This window comes from Gekko japonicus, unplaced genomic scaffold (genome assembly GCF_001447785.1).
Source record: "Gekko japonicus isolate JY-2015 unplaced genomic scaffold, Gekko_japonicus_V1.1 scaffold211, whole genome shotgun sequence".
Lineage (NCBI taxonomy): Eukaryota > Metazoa > Chordata > Lepidosauria > Squamata > Gekkonidae > Gekko > Gekko japonicus.
This window is the reverse complement of record NW_015164187.1, coordinates 146787-164236: the sequence shown is the minus strand read 5'-3', so window position 1 is coordinate 164236 and position 17450 is coordinate 146787. Positions and strand designations below refer to the sequence as shown.

Sequence of the window (17450 nt, the reverse complement as noted above, 5' to 3'; positions counted from 1 at the left end):
AACCCCACTCTGACCCACAACCTTGTCTGCCCATGGAGCCTGCACCGCTCCGCAGGTCCCAGCGTTCGCGGCAAATGCCGACTTATCTGAAGGACTATGAGTGTAAATACTGTTGGAATAACTGATGTACAAAGGTTGATTGCATGTTTGTCCATGTTAAGCTTCGAGCCAGGCCAGGGCTCCTCTGAGCGAACTTCCTATTGGTCGCTTCGTAACAGCGACCAATCAGAACGGTACCATTCCCTAGGAGGGAAAGACTCCCATTGGTCTTTATTCTAGCAATCTCATTGGTTGTTATTTGTAAATAGGCGTGGCTACATTAGCCCGGTTATGTTTAAAAGGAGCATAAGCTCCCACTGTTTTCTGTTCTGGTTTCTTACTGAGTTGAGTGCTTGTTCGTTACTTCCAATAAAGCTGAATCACTTGCTGAATCACTCTAAGAGTCCTTTGTTAGCGCGATCTAACAGGTGTAGAGGGGCCACTCATTAAATCTGCAGATGACACCAAACTGGGAGGAGCAGCGAACACACCAGAAGATAGAGAATTCAACAAGACCTGAACATGCTGGAAAAGTGGGGAGATGTGAACAAGATGCAATTTAACAAGGATAAGTGCAGAGTTCTACATCTGGGTAACAAAAACGAGGAACACGCATATTGGATGGGGGATACACTTCTGAGTACCACTGTGTGTGAACAAGATCTTGGGGTACGGGTGGACCGTAAGTGAAATATGAGCAGCCAGTGTGATTCTGCGACAAAAAAGGCTAATGCGATTTTGGGGTGTATCAACAAAGGTATAACATCCAAATCGCAAGATGTCATAGTCCCGCAACACACTGCATTGGTCAGGCTGCACCCAGAGTATTGTATGCAGTTCTGAAGGCCTCACTTCAAAACGGATGTGGACAGAATGGAGCGGGTGCAGAGGAGAGAGATGAGGATGATCGGGAGCCTGGAGACCAACCTCTATGAGGAAAGGCTGAGGGACTTGGGAATGTTTAATCTGGAGAAGCGGAGGTTGAGGAGGGACATGTTTGCTCTCTTTATGTATTTGAAGGGCTGTCACTTAGAGGAGGGCAGGGAGCTGTTCCTATTGGCAGGAGAGGATAGGACTTGCCGCAATTATGGGTTTAAATTGGGTGGGAAGACACCAGCTGGATCTTAGGAAAAACTTTTTTACAGTAAGAGTTGTGCAACAGTGAAATTAGCTGCCTAAGGAGGTGGTGAACTCGCCCTCACTGGCAGTCTTTAAGCAGCGCCTGGACAAACACTTGTCAGGGATGCTCGGCTGATCCTGTATTGAGCTGGGGGTTGGAAGAGATGGCCTGTATGGTCTCTTCCAACTTTGTGATTCTATGTAAGTTAATAATGACACAAGCAAATAGAAAATTTGAGTAGCAGGTTGCTAAAAGTATCAATACAAACAATAAGCATTTATTTAAATATATCTGGAGCAGGAAACCAGCCAGAGTAGCAGGCCTTTGGATGACCTAGGAATAAAAGGACTGATAAAGGAAGATGGGGAGATGCTAAATGAATTCTTTGTATCTGTTTGCTGCGGAAAGTTTGGGCTAGGTATCCACTGGCCAGAGCCCTGGGGTGCATGTTTTAGTGGTGTCCCAGGATTGAGTTCAGTGGCAAAGCCCGCCAACACCTTATATTAGCAAGGTTTAGCATTGAGGCATTAGGCTAGAAAACTAGTTGTGTGAAACCAAAACTTTAGATAGGTGACATGTCAAGGGAAGATCATCTCAGACTCTCAGTCATGAGAGTGTATGAGTGTATGAGAGCCAGTTTGGTGTAGTGGTTAGGTGTGCGGACTCTAATCTGGGAGAACCAGGTTTGAGTCCCCACTCCTCCTCCACTTGCAGCTGCTGGATGACCTTGGGCAAGCCATAGTTCTGGCACACCTGTTCTGGAAAAAGAGCAGTTTCTGTCAGAGCTCTCTCAGCTCCACCTACCTCACAGGGTGTCTGTTGTGGGGAGGGGAAGGGAAAGGAGATTGTAAACCGATCTGAGACTCCCAGTGAAGGGCGGGGTATAAATCCAATCTCTTCTTCTTCTATGATGCAGGATGGCTAAAAGATTATTTTGGGGTGCAGGGATATGTCAACTTCAGTCCTTATTCTGAATTCCCATGTAGGTCTATGTTGGATAAGGACTTGAAAACCAGAAAACTCACTAACTGTATTACTCAAAATGAAGATTAGGTTTTGTTCCAAGACACCATTCATATATAAATTACAAGTATATATATATATACACGGTCGTTTTACATTCCGTGTCATCATCCTTTTGGTTAACATAGTAATTCCGAAAGTTGGAGAGAGATTTCTTCCTTCGCTCTGGCTCTGCCTGGCATAGGAGGAAAAATCTTGGTCTTTGCGGAGGTTACACGTTAATTTTTTAGCCGTCTTCAAACTGCCCCTTCGCCCCCCTCTCCCTACGATCATCCCCACAAAGGAGGAGGACCGAGATCTGGGTAACGCCGCAGGCTCAGCATCTTCCCGCGCCGGGCCGTGCACGCGAGGAGAGAGCTCTTGGGCCAAGGCAGCCCCGCGCATTCATCCGGCGGCTCGCTCAGCAAGTGGATTCAGCCACGCGTCCTCTCGGCTTCCCTTCTTGGGAGAACACGAGGCGGCTGCCTCGGCTCGGATTTCTCCAGAGCCCGTCGCTGCCGCCCTCCGCTGCCCGGGCCCCCTCCTGCAAAGCCGGGCTTCTGTGAAACGCCCAGGACCGCCGCGATGGGAACCTGGGCCCTGGCGGGGATGGCGCTCTGCAGCCTGGCTGCTGTGGCGACGCTGGGTAAGAGAGAGCGGCGGCTCCGTGAGGAAGGGGAGCGGGGTCCACCTTAGGCGAGCGCAACGGCCCACCGCGGCAGGCCTTCCCGGCGGCAAGTTGCGCTGACAGACACTTACCAAGGGGTAGCGTTCCCTGCGGGCCCTGCCCGTGAGGTGGAAGCCGCAGTCAGTCCCTCGGCGCCCCCTGGAGATGCGGGCGATGGATCGCTTGGGAGTGGGAGGAAATCTGGGGAAGCCTCGGAGCTACTTGTTCTCTGCACCTGATAAAAAGAGCTGGATGTGAGACTTGACATAGCCCTGCGGAATGTTCTTCAGCGCTAGACTGTTTTTAAGCCCTAACAGAGAGTGCAGTCCTACACAGAGTAACACCCTTCTAAGCCCACTGACTTCAGTGCAGCTAGAAAGACTGTCACTCTGTTTAGGACTGCAAGGCAAGCTGACTCTGCGCATGTGAAGAGTGCCTTCGGCTCCCCTGGCTGAGCAACCTGAATCAGAGACTGAGAGTAGGGAGAAGGGGTCATTTCCTGTTCTCCCCCCAAATTCTGCTTCCTCCAGCCAAGGAGCCTTGGTACTCTCATTACTGGAATTAAGTGTTCACCTACAGCCAGTTGCTTCAATGTGGGTTCCTGAGAGCTCTGGGATCCTTTGTGAATCCGAAACCCCTCAGCTAGACAGTCAGTCACAACAGGCAAGATTTTCTGATAGTTTGTCCACCATTAATCTTTATTTATTTATTTGATTTATACCCTGCCCTCCCTGCCAAAGCAGGCTCAGGGCGGCTTACAGACCTAATGATATCATAGGTCTGTTATTGTTTTATTGTTATTAAAACAATAAAACAAATTACAATCATAACACAATTCATAAAGTGCTGCATTTGTATAATGGTGGAATAATCTTAGTAAGTATTGGGTGTATTGAAGTATTGAGTGTACTGTTTTAGTATATTCTGTGTTCGTGCTGTATGACACTGGGACAATTCAACAGGCCTAAACTCTCCATTAGCCGAGTGTGTGCCTTAGGACATGCCCCAGAATTTTCTGTCAGATGCCTTTGAAGGGTGAATTTATGTGGGTAAGGCTTTTTCAAGGGACAGGTTGAATGTTACCATCCTACACCATATGGAAGACCTCCTGGTAAAAGTGGAGCCTCCATGCTCTGGGCCTTACAGTTGACTTTCAAGACATGTGATAGTGCCCCCATACCTGTTTTGTAAGGATTTTTTGCTTCAGAAATAATGGCTACATCTGCAGTATGGGTTTCTGTACATTACTCTGTATATGTGTTCTGGATTTGTGCTCCTGAAAACTGACACACCGATAAATCAACCAGAGAGGCAGGGTGGTGTAGCCGTTAAGGTGTTGGACTAGGATTTAGGAGCCCCGGGTTGAAACTGGAAGTTGCTGGGTGATCTTGGGCCAGTTACTGCTGTTCAACCTAACCCTGGTAAAATGGAAGAGAGGAAAACAGTGTGTGATGCCCTGAACTTCTTGGTAGAGAGGGAGAATTAAAATGTACCTACCAACCAATAATAAAAGTGTAATACATAAAGAACCACAAGTCAAAATTGGTAATCACCATGTCCATGGGGATAATTCAGAGAAGGAGCTGGTGAGAATCTAGTAGCCTGCTAAGGCCAAACCACACATGCCCTGATTTGCTTCCAGTTTGGTGTAGTAGTTAAGTGCGCGGACTCTAATTTGGGAGAACCGGGTTTGATTCCCCACTCCTCCACTTGCACCTGGCTGGATGACCTTGGGCAAGCCATAGTTCTGATAAGAGCTGTCCTTGAAAAAGAGCAGTTTCTGTCAGAGCTCTCTCAGCCCCACCTACCTCACAGGGTGTCTGTTGTGGGGAGGGGAAGGGAAAGGAGTTTGTAAGCCGCTCTGAGACACCTTTGGGTAGTGAAGGGTGGGGTATAAATCCAATTCTTCCTTATAGAGCTAAAAAAACTGTGGTGTATGTGTGATTTAGATATTGGAAACAGTACCCAGGAAAGCGTTAAACCCTGCTGTCTCCAATGCTGGTGCTCGATCACACTCTTGGCATTGGCTAAACAGATAAAGTTTAAGAAAACCTGAAAAAAATTCTTATATAAAATATCAATAGGTTTCTTGTCCTTATTATAATCTGTTTGATTAGAACTGGAAGATCATAAATTAAATAATTTCAGACTGTAGTGGAATAGCAGTTAATAAGGAAGTGACATTGGAAGTCTGCTGGCAAATCTAGAGAAAAAAGATCCATTGCACCACCTTGTATGAAGAAAAGTTATAACTTCTGTGCATTGCATCTTGGTGCTGTGGGAAATCTCTGGGATAATTTCTGCACAAGTTTAACCTTGTGTACCTGTGACTGAGCTTTGTGGACAGCTGTAGATATAATAAACATCAGATGTCACAGCAGCAGCAAAAAATTTAAATAAATAAACTCTTCCAAATGGTGCTTTCCAGTTTCACTGCCCATTAAAAGATGGCTATGCAGAGTCTGGAAGGTTTCAGAAATGTCAATCTGTGATATTTCAAAAGGAAACATTGACAGATCCAGCACTGGCTCTCCCACATCACAAGTGGTTTGGCCTTTAAAACATGCTTTTGTCATTGGAACGTCACTGCTAAATCAATCCTGGAATCCAAGGAAACCAGAAAATGGCCTTGTTGAGAACTTTTTTTGAAAATCCACTAGAAATTTCTGAGCATGTTCCACTGAAATGAATGGGAGCGGCAGAGTAGTAGAATGTGCACAGGGGAAGCTTCTGGTGGCAGTTCCATTCTGTAGCTGTTGTGGCTGCCACCCTCAGACCACGCCTTATATTCCAGGTTCGTGGGCACCATCGTGCTCTTTAAAAGCCAGTGAAAATGCAGCTACTTACATTTGGGCACTTTCCCCCCTTCCTGCCACTTCTTATTTTTCCCATTGCCTGTTTGTGATGGTTCTGTGAAAAATTTGGGTTGCCAGCTACCAGGAGAACATAATGTCCTCTCCGTTTAATAAAGGCTTAATATATCGAAATGGGCAGGTGAAGCTTTTCATGGCATGGAGGTGAACAATATCACCTGGTAAATAACACCTCATTGAGCCTCTGTTAAGGGGACAAGACATTTTCTTTTCTCCAGGTTGTTGGTAACTCTTGTGTAAATTATTTTTATCCATGGCCTGTTCTCTAACCACATAATTATGCTAAACATATAATTAGAGTGAACCATAGGGAATGAAATATCCTATTCTGTCTGAGTTTTTAAAAATAAATACGCTATTTGGCATTGTTCCCTGCCTTATTGAGTACTTTCAGTTGCAAGCAACATTGTGGGGAAATGTAAGAACATAAGAAGAAGACCATTGCTGGATCAGACCAGTGGTCCATCTTGTCCAGCATCCTGTCTCACACAGTAGCTACCAGTTCCTCTGGACAGCCAACAACAGAGCCTAGAGGCCGAGGGCTTCCCCTGATGTTGCCTCCTGACTCTGGGATTCAGAGGCTTAGTGCCTCTGAATGTGGAGGTTCCCCTCAGTCACTATGTCTACTAGCCTTTGATAGACTTGTCCTCCATGAATCTATCTAATCCCCTTTTAAAGCCATTTATTCCTGTGGCCATCACTACATCCTCTGGCAGCAAATTCCACATTTTAATCACTCTCTGTGTAAAGTAGTATTTCCTGTTGTCCATCCTGAACCTACTGCCCATCAGTTTCATCGGATGCCCTCAAGTCCTAATATTTTGGGGGAGGGGAAAAAAACAGGTTGTTACTTGTGTCTTGACACTGTTCTCTGGGAAAGTGGACTCATCAGACTACCCTGTAGAGTTAGTATAATAGTTTTGCCAAATTATGGTCTGTATTGTACCACTCCACTCCTTGAAGTTTAAAGCCTTACTCCAGTTTAAGGAGCCTGCCTCAAACTTCAGTGGGCCTACTTCTGGTAGAAGACTTAAGCTGAAGGAAGGCTTCGTATGTTGCTGACTGGACTGGAGGGATACTGGCCATTCCGCCCCCCAATTAAGATAATTAAGCTATAGAATAAGTCCTAGAGAGCTGACTGAAATATCCAGAAAGAATATATGATACTGTCCTCCCAGAACCATACCACTTCACAATCCATGCAGTAGCAGATGACCTATTTTGCTGCCCGTGAAAAGCTGCTAAATTGAGAATATGCCGTGAAGAAGTGAAAGTCGAATGCACTAGTATCTGTTCATTTGTTTTCACTTAATTATCCTGCTGTTCTATACTTGCAGTCAGTATGGCTACAGCTTCCCTGCTGATATTAAACAGTTCATATCTAACAAACTGTAAGTTCTGTTCCACTGCTTCCATAGCATACTGGAGAGGATGGAACTTGGTTTGTTTTTTTCTTATTTTTACAATGACCAGAGGAAAAGAATCCTTCATTATTCAGGGTGCCCCATGCCAAGGCCTGGGCAGGCAGATTACCTCCAGCCTCAAGAGAGTATATATGTGTGTCTTGCCTCAGCCAGTTGCTTTCTGCTTGTAACAGAAGCCTCTTGCAGACAGAAGAGTAACCCAATCCAGGCATGTGACTGTGCTTTAGGTCAGCATATAGTCTCTTTCCCAATCTTTCAGACTTTATCTAAGGACTTTAAAGGCCTTTCATGTTATGGTTTTAAAAAGATGTGTTTTTATCCTTAGTAGTAATATTATCCCTGTCTTTCCACGATATCCAATCCACAGAGAGAGAGAGAGAGAGAGAGAGAGAGAGAGAGAGAGAGAGAGAGAGAGAGAGAGAGAGAGAGAGATATTGCTGCAGTGGCAGTGGTCTTGCTGCTGTTCAAAACATGTTTAACTAGAAGTGTTTTTCCAGTGTGGAAGAATACACAGCCAACATTGTAAAAAATGCAAACAATTTTTTTTTGAAATGATGTAGTGAGAAGGAACGTGAGGTTCTGTCACTAGGGCTTAAGCCATGCATGACTGAAGGCAGATTCCTTGTTTAAACCTGGGTCTGTCCCAATCACAAGTAAAGGAAGAGGTGGAATCAGCCAGTCAGTCAGTTTAAGAGGTGGAATCTAGTTTTTAAAACAAACAAGTGGGGAACCACAAGAAACTTGTGGGGAGGGGGCATTCCCCTGCCTTTGCTGTGCATCACTTTCTTCCTTCTCTGTTAAAGTTCCCTCCTCTCTGTTTCTGCTCCCACGCTTTGACTATCAATCTTCCCTTAACCTCTTCTCCCCTCACCCCTTCTAAGGCTGCGGTCACACGGAACATTAGCCACGCTACAGAGACGGAAGATAGGCGGATTTTCCGGGCACGATCACACCACCACATCTGGGAAGCGTAGAGCTCCCGTGGCTCACCCAAGGCTTCCCGCCGAAGATGCGGGGTAAAAAACTACCGTAGTACCTCCAAGGTACTAGTTTCCAGAAACCGCGGGGCAAAGGCGGGCGCCTGATCGCGTTTCCGGTGGAATCCCGTGGCATCCGGCGTCCACCCATGTCCCGTCGCGAAAAGATTTTTTTAATTTCAAGTCTCCACAGGATGTGCACAAGCGCCCAACGGCGTATGTGCACAAAGAGGCCCCCTCCCACTGCAGCCAGGCTTGCTGCCTCTGGAGGGTCGCTATGGCCACTGTCGTGCAGGCGGTTAGAGTGGCTGTGATGAGGGGGGCCCCTCCCCCTCCATTGGCTATGCCTCGGAGCTCTGTTGGGGTCCGGAAGCGTCTGTCGCCCTCTCCGGTAAGCCCACCACCCGCCTTCGGATGTGCAGATACGATTGCTCAGTCATGTGTATGCACAAACTTCAGTTTAAAAAAAAATGTATCCCGTTTGCCACGGAAGCGGCGCCAGCGATTGCTGGTGTGATCGCGCCGTTTCTTTGCCGCGCTGCAGGATGGTCGTGTGATCGGCACCTCCTCCCTAAACACAGGACCTCGATGGGACATCTGATCGTGCAACCGCGCGTTATTTTGCTCCGGGGCAAACAGCCACGCTCCCCCCCCCCCGCATTTTCCTGCCCGTGTGACCGGGGCCTATGTCAGTTTTCTCCTCTCTTTCTCCCTCACACCCTTCTCTAGCAATCCTCTCTTACCCTCCTTTCTCCCCTCTCCCCTTGTCTGTCAATCTGCCCCAATCTGCCCAGCCCTTCTCAAAGTCCCTCTCCTCTTCCCCCAACCTCTTCTCAATCTGCACTCTCTTTCCCATCTAAATCTCTCCCCCTTCTTTCTTTCCCCCTCCCTCAGACGATCTCCCCTTCTTTCTCTGTCTCTCTTCCCAGACAATCCCCCTTCTTTCTCTCTCTCCTCAAGACAATCCCCCTCCTATCTCTTTCTCTCCCCTTTCTTTCTCTCTCCTCCCTTCTTTCTCTTTCTCCCCCCTCAGAAAATACCACTTCTTCCCCCCCCCCCAAGACAATCCATCTCTTGATGGCACCTGGTATTTTTGGCCACCGTGTGACAGAGTGTTGGACTGGATGGGCCGTTGGCCTGAGCCAACATTGTTCTTATGTTCTTACCATTTGCATGATCAAAATTGCCTCTCTTCCCAAGGTTTATTTTAGACCAGGGAAGGAAAAAGATAGGCAGGTTGCCTATCTTTTTCTGCATTTGGACTAAAAACAGCCTATGGAGTCATGGGGGAGTTTCAACTGGGGAAACAGCACAGGGAGAAAGAGTTAAACGTCCCCAGCACTGTGGCCTTGGCCCATATCAGGCCATCTTGGAGCTACATTGTTTACACTGAGCTACATGTCTAGTGATCCCCTCACAGATCCCCAATGTAACTTCAGTTTTTTGGCCCTAAAGATCAGGGAGTGTGGGGTAAAAATCGAATAAATAAATAAATAACATAAATTATTATGTTAAAATATGCATGAATCAGATGCTGTTATTATTAGTAGTACTACTGCTATTTATTTACTTTATTTTTAGCGCACTTTTCTTGTTTAGACTCAAGACAGATTACACATTATAAAATAATGCAATCAAATAGCATGGGTCATCCAGCAAACAATGCAATAGGAGTAGGATCACAAAAATTAGAAACAATGCAAGAATAAAGTATTAGACATGACATCATCAACAATGCAAAGGCTGGAATTACAGAAGTAGAAAACGATGCACTAAGAGCAAGACAATCCAGACAAAAAACAGTGGAACAGACTACAATCCTGTTCCCTTTATAAAATTCCATCCCATTATGCTATAGTGCTGTTCCCTTTGTTTAAAAAATGCTCTGCTGAACAATTCTGTTTTGTGCAGTTTCTGGAATGACAGAAGTGCGAGAATCTTCCTGACCACCTCAGGCAGGCTATTTCACAAGGTGGGAGCCACATCAGAGAATAACAGTGTCCAGACAGCTGTCAATCTTACCTATTTGCAGGATGGCAGAATCAGAAGGTTTTGCTCAGATGCGTGAAGCTGTTGGTGGAGCATAGAAGAAGAGGTGGTCCTGCAGATATGGGGGTCCAGGGCCACAAATCACTTTTTAAGTGATAACCAGTACCTTAAATTGAACCTGGTACCAATGGAGTGACTGCGGAGTGGGTGTATTTTGCATGCTCTGCGTAGCTCCTGATTGTAACCAAGATGCAGCATTTTGCACCAAATGGTCCCATCTTTTCATCCTAATCTAGACCTCGAAGTTATTTTGCAACTTAAACTGATTCATAAAGTCATTTCAATAAATTGCTAGTGTTACACACTCCCCACTTCTCCTAGAAGCAAAAAGTGACAGGAACAGTGAGGCTTGGTTTGGTTCCCTTTGGTGGAGACAGCGTGAGAGACTTATGGTATTTTTGTAATACTTGCTTTACGAAAAGAAGAAATATTAACATTCTTTCATCCTAAAACCTGCTGGTCCCAGTCCCATTAGGCTAAACCATTCACAGTAACTGGACAACAAACCCATAACACTAGCAAAACATTAGGATTGGTTTTCTTATTGCTGAAAAAGAATGTCAATTAACGCTTTTTTCTTATCCAAGGCACTATTTACAGCTTCCCAAATAATCTGAGGAAATTTCTGGCAGAAGAGATATAAAATGGAACAGGGTGGATTCTTGAATATAAAGCTAGGGTTTGGCTGCCTGGAGCAGGTTTCAGTAGCCAAGGGTGCAGTATGTTTTGCAGAACAGAGCAAATGGGACCTCCAGGCATTCCAAGGCCACTGGTCATGTTCCATAAGTGGAAGTCACATTTTTAAGAGGAGGGGGTTCAGACCTTGAATACCAACTCCAACATTTGATACTCTAGGCTGGCAGTAGAAAGCTGCTACAGCTGCCCCATAGTACATGCTCGAAAGATGATAGACGTTTCAGTTTCCTCTGCCTGGCGAGCTCTAATTCAGTGCCAGGTCTGAAGCAATTTTTATTTCTCCTATGTGATAAATTGTGTACAGAAATGCTTATCCATGTTTCCTGGAACTGAGCACGTGGATGCTTATCTAGTATTGTGAAACACCTGTGCTTTCAAAAATCTTTTGACAGAGTCCTCCAACAAGGGCTACCAATTAAACTTAGCAGTCAGGGGGGTAAGATTATATTGTTCCTCTTGTGGCATTACAGTGCATCCTAAGCAGGGCTTTTTTTGTAGAAAAAGCCCAGCAGGAACTCATTAGCATAATAGGCCACACCCAACAGCCGAAACTCATTAGCATATTAGGTCACACCCTGACACCACAGCTCATTAGCATATTAGGCCACACCCCCATGTTACCAGAAGTGTGGTTATCCAGCCACACCCACCTTTTGCTTCTTATTCTGTTTACCTTGTTTGTTGTCAAAACCCAGGGCCTTTGTTTTGTAGCAGGGACTCCTTTGCATGTTAGGCCACACACGCCTACTGCAGCCAATCCTAATGAGTTTCTGCTGTTGGGTGTGGCCTATTATGCTAATAAGTTCCTGCTGGGTGTGGCCAACTCAGGAGCCAGCCGGAACTCCGTTCCTGCCCAAAAATAGCCCTGATCCTAAGACCCCATTAAATAGACGAGTAGGATTCTGAGAAGACTTGCTTAGGATTGCTCTGTTGGTAAATGAACAGGAAGCAGAGAGCAGGAGTAAACAAACGGTTCTTACAAGGGAAGCAAATAAGCAGTGAGGTCCCTCAGCAGACTGTTCACCAGGTATCCAGACTTAAGGGTGAGTCAAGTGAGGAGGTGTGGTTTGCACGTGATACTAAATTCAGCTTTTTTAAACTCCATTTTGGTTCCCCTCCTTACTGTAGCCCTTGCCCCACGTGCCCTTTGTCCAGACTGTTCCTGTGATCTTTAGTGTGTATATATATATATTGTTCTGCTACGCATTTTAGACTTTTGGCTTTTGTAAAAAAAAAAAAAAAAGTAGCATGGCCTTTTGGTTCAGCATTAAACAGAATTCATATAGCTGTTCTCCAAACTGAGGTGGATTTCCTGCCTGCAACCCAGCAGCTCATCCCCATGAGACCCCCAGTCTCAGTATACTAGGGGTGTCAAACATAAGGCCCGGGGGCCAGAACCAGCCCGTCCAGGCCTCTTATGTGGCCCGCAAGCAACTGATGCAAGGGAGGGAGTGTTGGGGGGAGTAGTCTGCAGCAGTCAAGCATCATGGGAACATCTGCCCATTGCTGCACTGCTTCCTCTCCAGTCTGCCTGTGTGGGTTTTCCTCTGCACCCCCCTCCCAGCCCACGAGGCCTTGCAGTGAGGATACACCAACCTGGTGCTTACCAGCTGCTGTCCTTAATACGGTTTCTATCTCCAGTACCTGGCATTATGTTTATGGGACACATGGCCCAGCCCGACAAAGTGACATTTATGTCAGCTTGGGCCCTCATAACAAATGTGTTTGATACCTCTGCAACATACTCCTGTTTTCACTGCCCTTTTATGTGTTGTCTGAACATCCAAATGGCTTCTTCTGAAAGTCTCAGCTGATGAAGACTGCAAGTGGTTCATGGACAGGAATGGCTCATGGCATCCAGGCTTCAACTGCCCCTTCTTCTCCTTCTGCTGCGGTGACTGTCACCATCGCTTCTGCTGCTACGACACCAGCAAACTCATCACTGAGCGGCAGCAAAAGCACTGCATGGCATTCAGGTAAGAACATACCAGATGTCGAGATACCCCGGGAAACAACCACACTGCTTTATTACTTCCAGGCATCCCTGTAGTTTGTCGATTATAGGATAGACCGGTGGGGGCTGAAAGCAAAAAAAAAGTTTCTCTTGTTTGAGAGTTTTATGGGTTGTGAGCTCTTTGTCTTCAAAAGCCTGTGCTACAATAAATCAGTTTTAAGGCCCTCAGAAGTTCCATGTGTATCCTATCAGACTGCACGCTGAAGGTCATTTAACACAGATTAATAAATAAAGCAGGAGTCCAGTGGCATTTAGAAGAATAACAAAATTTATTTCGGCATAAACATGAACATAGATTAGTTTAACGGGTGATCTTTAACTGCTGATCAAGATGATTCTTTCCAACCCTCGTGGTAACTGGGATGCAGCCAGAGGTAGGCAGGCCCAAATAACACCTGTTATCTGTCCTTCAGCCCCAAAGCAATTGCTGGTATCGCTTCAGCTGTGATACTCTTTGTGGCCATTGTTGCCACCATTGTCTGTTGCTTCCTGTGCTCCTGCTGCTACCTGTACCAACGACGGCATCATAGTCAGACGCCTTATCAAGGTAAGAGAAATCCTGCTGTTGTCTTCCTTCTTATGGACTAATTGGAGGCATTGTGAAGAGTCATGACCTGCAGATCCAGTGCAAATACTGCATATGCACAGTGACAGAAAAGTGTCCAATAAGTGGCAGATAGTATCCTCAGAGGACTACACTTGGGAGTACCCCTTGGTATACTTAACGAGTGCACATTCTGTGGAATGGGAGGAGGGTGATTTTTAATCTGAAAGACTGGAAAGAAAACATCTCAGTGAAGATGCTCTCAGTGGAGTCAGGGGGAATCACCTGTAGTAGGCTGTTCTGTTGGAGAAGCATCAGCCCTGCGAATGCTCACAGCCTATGCTCTGTATCTCAGATCACGAGATCCCCCTGTCTGGATACCCTGCTCAGGCTCCAGGACCTTACCTGATGGATCCCAAAGCAGGGCCAGCACAATTTCAGCCTTATGCCCCTGTGGCTCCTTATCCCCCTGAAGGTCCGGCTGCACAGTATCCTTTATACCCACCTGGGCCACCATACTACCATCCTACAGGTAAGGAAGAAATGTGGAGGCAATGGGGAATGGGATTTGTAGCTTTGTCTCAGGCACTCCCATTGGACACAGAACCTGCCCTGAGGATATGGCTGTTGATAAAGCTCATCCATCTACTGAACAGGAGAGTGATAGTACCTCAGTGGCAGAATATATGAAGTCTCAAATTTAGTTCCCAACATCTTCAGTTAACAGATCTCAGCTACCGGGTATTAGGAAGGCTCTTTGGCTTTGTCTGCATATGTTGCAGAATAAAGTATTAGAATGGGCTATTCCACTTTAGAGTGGCTAGGGGTTGGGCACATTTGTGATGCTCTACTATGTAAAAAACTCCCACAAATTAAAAATTATTACCTGTGGGAGAAAGGCTTTCACCTAGACCTTTGTACGTTTTGCCACTTTTCCATTTATGGGGAATAAGTAATGTAGGAGAACAGTGAGCAATATAATCCTGCCCCTGCAATCTGAAATGGTAGGGTCCATTTTACCACCTCAGCACTCTGGGACGTCATTCTCCCACATGTGTAGACCAGGCCTTTCTCTGCTTGAGAAACCCACAGCCTGTCAGAGTAGACAATACTGAGCTAGTTGGGCCAGATGGTCAGACTCCATATGACTGCTTCATATCCTCAACAGAGAAGGAAAGGGATTACAGACCAGCCAAGGAGGCTGACGTATTTCAGTGAGTTCTAGGCCAACATCTCCATGACAACAGATACTACTAACGGAATGAGCTTGGGAGAGGAAAAAAATCCCCCTCAGCCTTGTACACTCTAGTATGCAGCAGCAATAAGTTATCCCTACTCCGGAGTCTTCCTTTGTTCTGATTTCCAGTCTCTTCCTTCCTCAGCTCCCCCACCCTACCTTCCACCACAGCCTTCACAGCCCTACACCTGAAGAACAATTTAACAGGGACTGTTCAGCAAAAGCCTTTCACCCTGGGCCTGCCGGAGCCATCTCCAGCACAGAGCTTATGTGAGTCTCCTGCCACACTGGAACTTCCGTATTGTCCTCTGCCATTTTCCTTACTTGGCTGTCTTTTGCTCTGCATGATAGGAAGCATTTTTAAATCTCTTCCTGTGCCCTGCCTCCCTTCCTGGCTGCATCAATGAGGGAAGATTTTTCTCCTCCTTGTCATCTCCCATCTTAGCTTATAAAAGTCCTGGTGCAAACACAGCAAAACAAGGCTGATAAAAGGTATTATACATGCTGACTGATCCCCGGTCATGTGATGGAGCCTCTTCTGAGCATTGGAAGGCAGGCCGAAAGCCTCTAGGTGGCACAGGAGAGCAAATTGGAGTAGCTTTTACCTCACTGGGACACTGGTCCACTGTATTCCCTGATAAGACCCCAGGATCAGCTGTGTGTGTTAAGGTATCTCTCAGTGCAGTCCTAAGAACACTTTCCTGGGAGTAAACCCTATTGACCAGAACTGACTAGGCTTCTAAGTAAGCCTGTTTAGGATTACTCTCTGTGTCTCTTTGGCAAGGTGAATGTCAGGGACTCAAATACTTAAAGACCCCGTGGGCACATGGTGCAATTATAGATTATTAAGCCAAGTAGATGCAATTTTAGAAAGTCACCAGATGGGAGATAGCTGTGGAACCTATCTAAGTTGTTCTGAGCTGCCCGAAGAAAACTATGTGTGATACGCTGAGAGGAACTGGAAAGCAGACTGTGAGAGCCTCCTGCAAGAAATGGGGTGAGGGTCTGAGGAGAGCATGCAAGCTTCTTAGCACAGGAAGAAAGAATTGATCGTAGAATTTGAGGAGCAGGAGCCCCTTCTGTATCCACAAGCCAGAAGTCAAATTTGCCATGGGCATTTTCCTGTGGGGAAAGAGAGGGATGACACATAGTTGCTCTGGATTGGGCATCATTGAGTTTCTTTGACCATTTCCCTAGGAGATACTGAAAAGTGCCTTTGATCCTCTCCCATGCTGTCTGTGCAATATGTGAATGTTGTTAACAAGGAGCCAGTTCTAAATCAAATATATATTCTGCCAACGTAAGTTTCACTTTTACATTACAGATAAACTGAGCAAAAGACAATGTATAAAAAGCCCTGTTGAGCCATGATTTCAAACGCTGGAATTGTAGCATCTGTTCTATAGAATGATATGAAACTTGGCTGCTTGGAAATAACAAATAACTTATCATCGAAGTGTGTAAGAGCTGTGCTGTCTTGATGTAAGGGACACCCAGCATTTCTGCCATGCCTCATTAACACATGCTAATTCACTCTAAAGCATTGGAACTGCTTATTCCATAGTATTACATTGAGGCTGAGCAAAGAAACTGGGCCACAATTTGCACCACTGAGAGAAAAATAACTCAGGCTGGTTAACTTTATGTATCAAATACGGGAAGGGGGACTTATCATAGGCCTAATGGGGAAACATTCAGCATTAGTGATAATGGCTTGAATCCAAACCTTGTTTTCTACCAGCAGAGGGGGTGGATTTCTACTTATTTCCCCTCCCATTGCAGAGCCTGCCATTGCACCCCACATTGTTCCTGGGGTCTCCGGGCCTTGATAGTAGCACTGGGGGGGGGGGTTGCAGTGGAACTGGGGAGACCAAAAGTTCCATTTCTCTTGCTGAATGCTCTGCTGGCACTACTTTGGATCCAAGTCAATGAGCATATTGGAGGTAAATCTCCTTCCCTGCCTACATGCACACGGCTTTGGTGACACCCCCATCTGCAATTGTCCCAGGTTCCAAGCAGCAGCAGCAGAAGAGATTGGATTTATACCCAACCCTTCACTACCCAAAGGTGTTGCCTTTCCCTTCCACAGGTATTCCTCTTGAGACAGTCTGAGCTACTAGCTGTGCTGGAATGGGAGTATTTTCCTAAGGGAGATGTAAATCACTTTTGAGCCTCTATGACACAGTTAGCATCTGGCTACTGTCAGTGCAGCAGAACACATGGAGGAGGCGTGTCCGTTGTAATACAACTAGTATTCTAGTCAATGTCCATTTTATGCTCCCTTGAGAAAGAGAGTGAAGGAAGAGGCTTGTCTGGTCTCATGTGTGAAAATGCTCCAAATCCCATTATAGGAGCCTTCCTGAATATAAACACATATTTCATAACATTCAAATGCCTGCCCCGTTAGTCCAGGCTCCCATCTCTTGACTAAGAAGAATAGCTCAATTAGAGTCTTATGGTGTATCTCACCCAAACCGCTTTCAGTTTGTCCAGTGATTCTTAACAGGTGGCTTCCATCTCTTTGTAGTGTAGCCATATTTCTTCGTGGAGCTTTGCCTGTATTCTTGCTATGTGATTCTTGTCTTAGCAGGTCATGAATCTGCTACTACAAGCTAAGAGATACTTTATACATTCAGAGTAATCTGTGGATTTGCTCACTGTCATGTGTGCAAAGCGTTTATATAAACGCTGTTGCCTATGCAGTTAAGCTGTATCCTCAGATCTCCACTTCTCCCTTGGGACACTTCTTAGGAATGTGATCTATATTAAATCCATGTGGTTTTAAGACTGTGCATTATTTACCTATTA

At 45.9% G+C, this 17450-nt stretch overlaps 1 protein-coding gene across 1 annotated transcript; it reads left to right on the top strand.

The window, feature by feature from the left end:
- The first annotated feature begins 2585 nt into the window (after positions 1-2585).
- Positions 2586-17429, top strand: SHISA4 (shisa family member 4). Its single transcript, XM_015408231.1, has 5 exons — positions 2586-2807; positions 12652-12823; positions 13275-13408; positions 13761-13937; positions 14788-17429. The coding sequence occupies exons 1-5, from the start codon at positions 2747-2749 to the stop codon at positions 14832-14834; spliced, it is 591 nt and encodes a 196-aa protein (XP_015263717.1). The 5' UTR covers positions 2586-2746; the 3' UTR covers positions 14835-17429.
- The last annotated feature ends 21 nt before the right edge of the window (positions 17430-17450 follow it).